This window comes from Salminus brasiliensis, chromosome 4 (assembly GCF_030463535.1).
Source record: "Salminus brasiliensis chromosome 4, fSalBra1.hap2, whole genome shotgun sequence".
Lineage (NCBI taxonomy): Eukaryota > Metazoa > Chordata > Actinopteri > Characiformes > Bryconidae > Salminus > Salminus brasiliensis.
Genome location: NC_132881.1, coordinates 38,033,671 through 38,044,256, shown reverse-complemented (window position 1 = coordinate 38,044,256; position 10,586 = coordinate 38,033,671). Strand labels below are relative to the sequence as shown.

At 37.3% G+C, this 10,586-nt stretch overlaps 1 protein-coding gene across 1 annotated transcript; it reads right to left on the bottom strand.

Moving 5' to 3' along the window:
- Positions 1–25: 25 nt before the first annotated feature.
- chchd1 (coiled-coil-helix-coiled-coil-helix domain containing 1) lies at positions 26–3,753 on the bottom strand. Its single transcript, XM_072678321.1, has 3 exons — positions 3,508–3,753; positions 1,377–1,495; positions 26–574 (listed from the first exon to the last, which is right to left on the bottom strand). The coding sequence occupies exons 1-3, from the start codon at positions 3,641–3,643 to the stop codon at positions 482–484; spliced, it is 348 nt and encodes a 115-aa protein (XP_072534422.1). The 5' UTR covers positions 3,644–3,753; the 3' UTR covers positions 26–481.
- Positions 3,754–10,586: the final 6,833 nt, after the last annotated feature.

Here is a 10,586-nt window from a genome sequence, read left to right as displayed (position 1 = left end):
CCCGGATAGAAAATCACGAGAGTAATACCACAATAATAACATTTAATAACATTTGTCAGGGATGTGAAGTACATTAAACATCAGTAATATTCCAAAACAGTTCCTTTTAAAGGAACTTTCAAAGATGTCTGAATCATGGTGTGCACCAAGATTGCCAGTGATGAGTCTTGTACTGTTTTGCCTGGGTGACCTATGACAGACGTACATCCATAGTAAACAAACAATTTGCCATTATCTGCTGAGGTGATTAATTTTACATTTAGTAAAACCTCTGGACAATGAAAGTCATGCAGTTTCCTAGAGACAAATGACAATCTCTCGATCTCTGTATCTCTGAATGCCACACCCAAAACCACTGCACTGAACATAAATTGTCTGTGTGGGTTTGCTGATTCATTGCCCAAACTCTCTGTGCAAAATCTGTGTCACGTGCTGGTCCCTTTCTTTTACAACCAGGAGTTCATGGCAGAATACATCCAGGCTAGATCTCCTTTCTTAAGTTGGGGTACCGTTTCAGTAATTTATTGGTGTGTTTGGGCAGCAGTTGTCCTCCCTGGCCAGGAGCCCCCTTACCCTATTATAAGACATATAGAAAAGAAGTTAGTACTGTGCATGTGGAAATATATAGCATTGTTTAATGCAAACAAAAACTTTTTCTATTACTATAACATTATATATACATTTTTAACATTTCACAAAACATTGCCCTTTCATAATTATCCCCAAAATGTAATTTGCTATGAAAGTTGTTTAAGTATAAATACAAAGACCAAAAAAGATAACCAACGCTGTGACCAATATAGATCGCCATTTGTGTTTTGCACTCAAAATGTCTTTCACCACAAATCAACATTAGCTGAATGTGGAAACTTGCTTGTTCCTAAGCAACAAACCGAAAAAGTTTAGTTAATGTTAATGGTGGCCACTAAACATGAATATCTGTAGATACTTTGACTCTGATACAAGAGCAGATCTGTGTGTGTCTGTGTTTACAAATAAAAACCCAGCTGATGCCTCGTTAAAATAATATAGATGCAGGTTGATGACAAGAAAGTGTTTCATTAAAATCATGTACTGATTTTGTATGCTTTTACAACTTTTATAACTAGTGAGAGAGCAAGAGTCCATTTCAGTCACAGCCCAGGACTAAAAGAGGAAAAAGCAGGAAATAGCAGCTCAAACAGGGGATCAGTGTTTGCAAGAACTCCTCCCAAAGCAGGAAACAAATTATTTTGGCCATTCCTCCTAATTACCCGTTCCCACATCTCCCTCAGCAGCATGATTAATGAAGGCCATAACAATGTGGACCACAATAGCACCACATTCAGGAGGGGTTATAGGATCTCCTCACTAAAATAAGTGACAGTTCTGGGTACCTGAGCCTTTTCTACACAGCCATAGAACTTTGAGACTTCGCTGGAGCACAGTGTGCTGTCGAAGTTATTCCGCTTCCAGCAAGCCATCAGTACAGACATCTCTGTGATACAGGTGGCCTCTGGGGGGACAAAGGGATATACCATGTGTCAGACAGATATGAAGAAAGAGGGGGAAAAAAGAAGAGAGATAAATGCAAGTAATGACTGAGTTGCCTTGCTTTAATTTCACTTACACTGCCACTAGTTTGTGAACCCTTTACTTTTAGTATACATTTGACATGTAATTTGATCAGATCTTTCACCAAGTCCATAAACTACATAATGAGAACCCAGTTAAACATATGATGCAAAACTATTATAAATATACATTTATTTATTAACAAAAAAATACATTACATTAATTTCTTAAATTATGCAACATTTAATGTAATGTCTTCAGAATAGTATGTGAACATCTAGAAGTAGGAGTTAATTGAAAAAATGATGGTTTTGGACCTGTCCTGCAAACTAAAACTAAGTGGATCATATAGCAAGACCTAAGCACACAAGTAAAGTACATTAAATGGTTAAAGTACAGAAGACAAAGTCCAGACCTAAAATAAATAAATAAAAAATTAAAAGAATAATGAAAATAAGAGTAGTTCATGCAAGGAAGCCCACCATCGTTAAACTGAAGTGGCAACCTGTGCAGGATTGGTCACCAGTTCATCTGGTTGAATTTTTGCTATTCACATACCTTTTTGAGAAAGATATTTCATGTTGTATAACGTTCCTCAATAAATAAATGTAGAAATGTGGCAACTCATTCCATAGTTTAGGGGCTATGACTGCAAAGGCACAATCACCCCTGTGCTTCAGCCTGGATTTAGGGACCACCAGAAGGAGCTGATCAGCAGATCTGAGTGACTGAGCTCAGAAAGATAGGTTGGAGCTAAACCATTCAATGACTTATATACAAAGAGCAAGATCTTAAAAACAATCCAAAAAATGAAGGGAAGTCAACATGGGCGAGATGTGTCCTCGTTTACATGTTCTTGTTAAAAAAAAAAAAAAAAAAAAAAAAGCAGCAGCATTTTGAACTAACTGTAGCCGTGCAATGGAGGCCTGACCAAACACCAGCATAATCAGGTGTAAGACCTCACTTAGGATCATCTGACCAATATTATAAAACAACCTGTAACAATATTATTTTTATGCTTCAGTACATTTTCTTTTTATATCAGAAACTTGATTATAGGTGTTTCATTATGCCACAAATTCAAAGGCAATAAAATGGAGATGATTTTCTCCCCTTTTGGTCGCAGGGTACCTCTTAACTGAGTCTAAGTGGGAGGTGCGACCTTCAAAAAGACAAATCTCCAGAAGGACGGTTGGTAACCACTGCTGTGGATATTTAGCTAATATTCTGGATAAATGATGAGAGATTAGGATTAGGAAAAAAGGAAAAAAGCATTTACACTTAATTTAAAGTTCAGATATAATTTTCCAGTACACTTGCTATGAATATGCAGCACTTCTTGGTTATGGAATGAAATCACCAGTTCATGATAATCAATACATTAGTAGGAAAGTGTTCACTGCTACAATTTCCTATATTTGAGCATGAGGTCTTCATTGATTATGTCTGTAACAGTTTTATCTTTTCATTTTTATCTTCAATGACTGGAAACTAGTTTACACTATGTCAAGTGTCCAAACTCCCCTTCTGATTAGTAAAATCAGCCACTGTACTCTGCCATCAGTGCCAACACAGGCACAGACAGCTTGGAAAACGTCAACTAGAAGGGTAGCAATAAAGCCCACCAGCACTGGGCTGCAGAGCAGTGGGCCCGTGTTCTCTGGTGACATGGGGCTCCATCCAGCACCACTGGGATGAGTTGGAAAGGCATCATCCAACATCAGTAACTGATCTCACTAATGCTCAAACAGCTCAGTGCAATCAAATCCTCACAGCAATATCCCAATAACAGTGTTCTTGAGAAGTAGAGGCTACAGTATTTACAGTAAGCCACTGATTTTAGAAGAAACGTTGATTAGTAAGGAGTCAACAGACTTTTGGCCTGTTTTGGGGTGTGTGTGTGTGTGTGTGTGTGTGTGTGTGTGTGTGTGTGTGTGTGTGTGTGTGTGTTACCTCCTTTCTCCGGTCTCTTGTTGGCCACTTCGTCCTTGAGTCGCAGTGGTTTGCTGGGTCTGAGGTGAGGCTTTCCCAGCTCTCTGCTCAGGAAACGCCTCAGCATAGTCTCGACCCCCGCGCCCTGCACCGCCATCCTCTACCCACCCGAGCACCACGAAACCCAACAACGAGGAAAACCCCAGCGAAGTTCACACACTCACTGCCCCAAACGTGTTTCCTAACCCCGCAAGGAAGCCGCCATCACTGCCGTATGACGAACCTGTCAACCTGTCGCTATGGTTACGTCTAACGTCATTGTCGTAAACGCGCCGTAAAGCGCTCTGTCCTTCTATTCCATGAGGGACATTGATGAATAGTCTGAGTTTTGCTCGTTTTCCTCTCCAGTCGTTCACGTTTAGGTCATTTAGGACTGTTTTTAATTTTAGTATATTGTGATTGAGACAGCACTCCACACCTCAAACACATATTTTCTGCACGTCTGCTTTCACATGTGTCTGTGAATGCAGTATAAGCACATCCTCGGACTCCTGGGTGTCAGTACCTGTATGATTACACTGCACAGACACTTCAGCCTCTTTATTCTGTGGGAGGTTTTCAGGTAATTCAGGATGTCTAACACCACTGCATCATATGTATGTAACTTACTACACTATTTGTATTTTAATTATTTTATATTTATTATTTATTCTATTATATTTATATTTTATATCATTGATTTACTTGGAGCCTCACTCCTATTTATCTGTAATTACATTTTACAGTGTTTAGAAAGCAATATCATTATTTTTAGTGGTCAAACCTGAATTATATCTTAGAGATCTGAAACTGTACAAATCTTAAATGCACATTGCAACAAGTCAAAACTAAATGAAACATATTGAATTAACATTTTGCACTATAGTCATAATTAATTTATGGATATGTGGACCTAGACATATTAGTCAGAATTACAGTGTATATCTGGAATTACAGTGTCTACTTGTAAATATGTTTAATTGAACTTTTTACGAGTAAAATGCAATTATAGATTTGAGAAAGTGAGATAACGTGGTGATTTTGCTACGGTTTGCTTTTCTGAGTATATTGTGGGTTGTCAGTACTTTCAGAACACTGAAAACTAATATACTAATAATAAAACTTATAATAAATACATATAATATTTATTTATTTAATTACCCATTTATGTATTTATTTATAAATAAGCAAAATGCTATATATGTTATAAGATATATGTTTAATGAGATAACTAAAAGATAACTAAAATATGTTATATTAGAAAAATAAGAAACCATATACACTTATATTATATACACTTGTACATAAACACTTAATTGAAGTATTATTGTCATGCTAGATTTGCCTGTACCTCACCTTTATATATACATTTGCACTTTTATTTGAGTCAAATTACAGACTTAGCAAAGCTTGCTGTTCTTTACAAAACAGGACAAAACTGTCAGACAAGCAGTTGAAAGAATTTGTCTGTTTTCAGTAATAAATATAAATGATTTGATATATACAGTCAATTTTTCAAGGTTCCTTAAGCCAACAGCATGGGTGAGCATTTTCCTCAGCAATTTCATTTGTGAATAATACTTCACCAAATGACAGTGCTCTGCTCTGGAAGATGTCATTTGTTCCTAGTTATTACTATTTTACTGAATAAACACTTATGGTTGTAGGCTACTTCAGCTATTATCTAGTCTACAGTGTAAGGTGAAATGCATGCACTATTTCTCGTGGGGTTGTTCCATTGTTTCCATGTGTCTGTGAATGTGAGTGATGATGCACACTTTCCTTTCCACTAGTCAGCCCATAAAGAGTAGCTCTGAAGTTAGTTAATAGTAGGCAAGCCTGAACAAACATGTTCCTACATTTCAGAGCAGCAGTTTTAAGTAAGGAGGTGTAAACCAGAGGAGAAATACATTTTTTAAAAATCCTCCTTGCTTAGTTTTCTGCTTTGTGTAGACTGTCAGACAACATTTAGGTGAATGGAAAATGTATTTAAATGTAAGCTGTTATTGGCTGAAATGTAGCCATGTGGCCAAGTTTTCATGTGACATTTACATTCCATTCATATTTGTGTGAGAGAGCTTTATGTCATGGTACTGTTTTCTGTACAGGTAATAGCAGGTTTGCTCAGGGTTCAACATTTCTCCTAAAATCAAAGGTAAAAATAGACAGTTTTCCTTTTTTTTGCAGTAGCAACCTCTACTCTTCAAGAAAGGGCTTGCAGTTGAGGTTAAAGCATTGGTATAGGGATTTGATTGCAATCAGCCACAACAGCATTAGTAAGGTCAAGTACTGATGTTAGACGCTAAGCATTGGATCACAAACACCGCTCCAACTCATCTCAAAGGTAATGAATGAAGCCCAGTCACTCCAGAGATCTGCTATACAATTCAGTGCCTCTCTAAACCCATCTGGATGACACTTAGCATCGGGCATGGTGACTGTAGGCCAATGTGCTGCTGCTCAAAAGAATACATTAATATTCACAATGCTATTCAATAGAGATGTACACCAATGTCAGTTTTGGCTCTGTATTGGCAATAACTGGAAAATATGTCTGTTTTTTTATGTTTTTTTCTATATCAGGTATTATATGTATATAATGCATATATAAAATTGGGTTGTGATTCCATATATGTGATTTATTGTGCTACTGTAAGCAAATCATGCAAAACTGGCATAGTAAAAAAAATTAAATCTGAGTAAAAATAAATTTGACCTTTATGCAGTCAGAACAGTGGGATCTGAAGACTGAGTACAACACTGTTATCTAGATACAAATACAGTATTACTTCAATATATTGAGTTTTTTTTTACACCCCTAGTGTCAGCAATGGGTGGTCTTTAAAGCTGAGTTCAGTAATTATGCCTGAATACTTTAGGACATTGTGAAGACTGAAGACTTTGTGTACATGGACAGAAAAGCACCACTCTGTATGCTGGACCTACACAGTGTATGCACCGAAGTCATCTAGCTGCACAGGGATCTAAATTTGTGCAAGGTGTATTTCAAGCTTTTGAGTAAACTCCTTCACCCTTAGACAACTCCTTCACCTTTGGGCAAAATGAAGAGTGTGTGTAAATAGGGGTGTAGCTGTGGGGATATAAATCTGGCATCCATGCAGGAGATGCAGTGTAGCAGAAGGCATGCCGGACCCTCAGGAAACAGAAGAAGGCAAGCCTGGACCCTTTTAAGCACTCACTCATTTTCACTCATATTTATACCTAATCTGTTTTAGTTATGCCTTACTGACTCTTTCCACTGTTCCTTAAGGGTACAGTGTCAGCTGATGACCTGCACCAGACTCCTGCATTCCATTAAACAGCGGCTTGTTGCTTCTTGGAGCTGCTCTGGTATTCTGTCTGTGTCTCTGCATGCTTTTACCTGGGGTAATGTGTAACACAGCGAACAATTTCACCTCTTGAGAAAATAGTAGGATGATAAGCTGCAATCATGTTTGCCAGTGACTGCAAGTGGAAAATATTCCTGCCGTGTAGCAATGTGTGCATTTGGTCATGGATGGTTTGGAATCAGGATATCAAGTTTAATCTAGCTCACCTGCACCTCATTCCAGTTCATATCTACATACTTTTACTAAAATCCGTAAAACATTCTGCTGTTCTGCTGCGTTCCAACTCCAATAAAACATTCAGAACTTGGTTCTGAATTCAGAACAAAATGAAATATGGCCTACTTTTATTCACTAGGTTATGTGTAACCTTATACAATAAAATAGAAGGTTGGGAAAGCTGTAGGAGCCAAATGTTCTAACAATTTGTCCTACCCTTTATGATGTCCCATCATTCGCATAGTTTAATAACTGTGTTTTTGCAATGTTTTATTGCTTTACTTCAAATGTATTATACAGAGTTACTGTTGATTCTTATTTGCTCAAATATTTGTGTGTGGGTTAATGTGCTTTCTGGTAAACGTGCAAAATTACAGTACACAAGAGCACACTGAATGCACACTAAACACACCCTTGACTGCATACTGCATCAAAGCAGCATTGGGCTAAGTGTATAGGCCACAATTGAACGTGTTGGTGGTGTTCAAGCATGCAGTTTCTAAACAACTGTCCAACGAAAATACAATACATGAGTTTTCACTTTTAATCAGTTCAGAAGTGTATCTCATTAGTGTACGTATAAGCATTTTTTTGTTTTGGTGATTTAAGCTACCTAACCCATCTATTTTTCCTACCTTACTATTCTTTGTAATGCGTTGATCAAGTTCTGCTAAATACATTATTTATTATGTATTTATACTTATTTATTTACCAACCTATGGCTTTGCTGCTGGGAGCATTCTCTGATGTGTTTTTATCAGAATATCTTCTCCACAGCTTAATCTGGGGCACTACTTTAACTTTAACTACACTGCACCAGCAGTTATGTGTGTGTCACACAACATACAATGCTATGCTATGCAAGGGTTTTTGGAATCTGTCAAAAATAAATAATCTGGGTAGTAAGTGTTTATTAAAAGCACTAATATTAGAATAAATACAAATAACATTTACACAAAAAAATGTGATTTTAGGTTGCTATGCTCATTAAAACATCTCCATAGCTCTAGCTGGAGGGCTTTATTGCTCTAGCTCTAGCTCCTGAGAGCCTAGCTTTATTTATAGTTATCATCCAACACCAGGTTTGGTAAATCATTGCAAAATTAGATTAAAGCTGCTGATTTTTTTCAAATTAAACAAATCTACGCCCTGGCCAGAGGCATCCATGAGAAGTCTAGAACCAAGCTTTGTTCTTCAAACTAGCTCACAAGACGTTAACTACTTTCTTCAAAATGAGAAATTCTTGTTACTGTATTTATGTTTATTTACATTTGTTCTAATGTGATCTAGAGTTTGTAGAAGCAAATACACTTGTGTTTGGATGCCTAAACAGTTTCTACAGTACTGTATAACTATAAAATATCCCATAATAATTTACCAGTGGATGTTATGATCAGAAAATGTCCAAACACAGTGATATGTGCTGCCAACACAGTTGGCTTGATAAAAGGTTTCTCTAGGTTACTAGGTTGTGTGTACTCTTATACAATAAAATAGAAGGTTTGGAAATCTGTGAAAGCCAAATGTTCTAGTAATTTGTCCTACCCTTTAAGACGTCCTATCATTTATTTATTGTAATAACAGTATTTTTGTAATGTTTAATCTTTACTTCAAATATATTATACAGTTACTTGTTGATTATTATTTGCTCTGATATTCCGAATGTCTTGTTTTGTACTGTGTGTGTTATTGTGCTTTCTGGTAAATATGCAAAATTACAGTGCACAATAAGTCCAAACACAGTGCTATGTGCTGCCAACACAGTTAGCTGGAAAAAGGGGTTTTCATAATATGACATGATATTAACCCCTTAAACAGCCTACGGTCTGACGGCGGGCCGAAAGTACTGTTACCCTGTAGTTCCTGAATAATACACCCTAGTGTGTAATAAGCCTTTCTGCATTAAGGGGTCAACTGAATCATGTAAGACTGTACAGGGAAGTGCAGAGAACACTTAGAACTGTTATACATTCATTGGTGCTAAACTGCTAAAATAATAGAGTGAATAAAACAAATCCATAAACTGATCCAAAACAATTGTGATTTTGGAAGTAAGACCTAAATAATAAACTAGGGGGCTAGAAATAATGGTGTTATTAATCACTATTTTTTTATTACCATTCCAGGACATTTAAGGATTTTTGCATTTTCTGTAGGTTATATATGTGTTGTAACTACAAGATCATATGGTTTTGGTCAATGCTTTGGTCAAAGACTTACCATCTTCCCATGAAAAAGCTAAAACATCCAGATGCTTATTCAGGGTCTGTTAAAGTAGGTGGGATATTGATAAGTGGAATGCAGGCAGAAGCTGTTGGTGTGAACAACGATCCAGAGACAATGAATGGCCCTTCCTGAACTCTGACCTCTTTTGCTCCAGTTTGTTCAACTGCCCTAAAGCCAGTGGCCTGTAAACAGAAACTTCTCTAGGGAGTTTTTGTTCATTTCCTTTTTCTCTAAGGCTGTGCATTATAAATCATTCCTCAAGACTATTTATTTCAGGCTTCATTTAGAAAGCTTGACTAAGCATTTTCACTAAAACCTGGCCCTGAGCTATTGAACTGCAGGCAAGGGAAACAAATAGGGGTTGTCTTGTGTGTCCCCTATTGTTTGAGTTACCTACTTACTTCAGTGCCTTCTACACCCCTAGTACCATCAAAACACAACAGCCTGGTCAGTTTAGCACTTCCAAGTAACTCCTCATAAAGAGTAATGTTAAACAAAAAGGGTGTGTAAGTGTAGGATACAGGTTACAGGTCTTTTCCAGCTAACAAATCTTTTGTTGGACCAGATGAAAAGAAAACTGAAAGAAAAGAGAAAGTAAGTAAAGAAAGTTTACAAGTACACTTGTAGTCATGTCCCGTTAGATAAAATCATATCAAGGACAGCATATGAACCTTGTTGTGTTATCTGCTTACCACCTTGTTGCGAATATGCGTTACCTGCTTACCACCTTGTTGCGTTACCTGTTGCTCTTATCACATGTCTCTCCTATCCTAATGTTTTGCTTAGACTGAGTGCTCACTTTAAGCTAGTTACTCATTATATGCAGCAGGCGCAGGCTCAGCTGTGCTTACTTACTCAGTGGATAACACTTCGTAAACACAGCATGCACAGTAGAGGTGAGAGCAGAGCACCTTTCACATTGTTTCACAGGCCTGCAGAATAAACAAGAGCCTGATCTGTAAGCTAAACCTGAATAACACGCCGCTGCACATCTGTTTTTTTTTAAAACTGTTGTTAGGGCATAAAGAGAAATATACATACACTATATGTCCAAATGTTTGTGGACACCTCTTCTGATAAATGCATTCAGCTACTTTAAGTTGCATTTACACAGAAGTGCACAGCTTATCTAGTCTAATTCCAGTAGAAGAGTACTGCCAATAGAATAGGACTTTTGGAGCGGATGAACATGAACATTTTGGCACCATGCCTAATGCCAGATGTGGGCTAGATGAGTATAAAGCCCCCCACCACTGAGCTGTGAAACTG

Bases quoted from the DNA above. Each gene is read 5' to 3' on its own strand.
- chchd1 (XM_072678321.1), bottom strand. From the start codon at position 3,643: ATGGCGGTGCAGGGCGCGGGGGTCGAGACTATGCTGAGGCGTTTCCTG. The intron at 1,496-3,507 runs GTAACACACACA...TTGTCCCCCCAG, and splicing joins CAAGAGACCGGAGAAAGGAG to AGGCCACCTGTATCACAGAG. The intron at 575-1,376 runs GTACCCAGAACT...GTCTTATAATAG, and splicing joins GCTGTGTAGAAAAGGCTCAG to GGTAAGGGGGCTCCTGGCCA.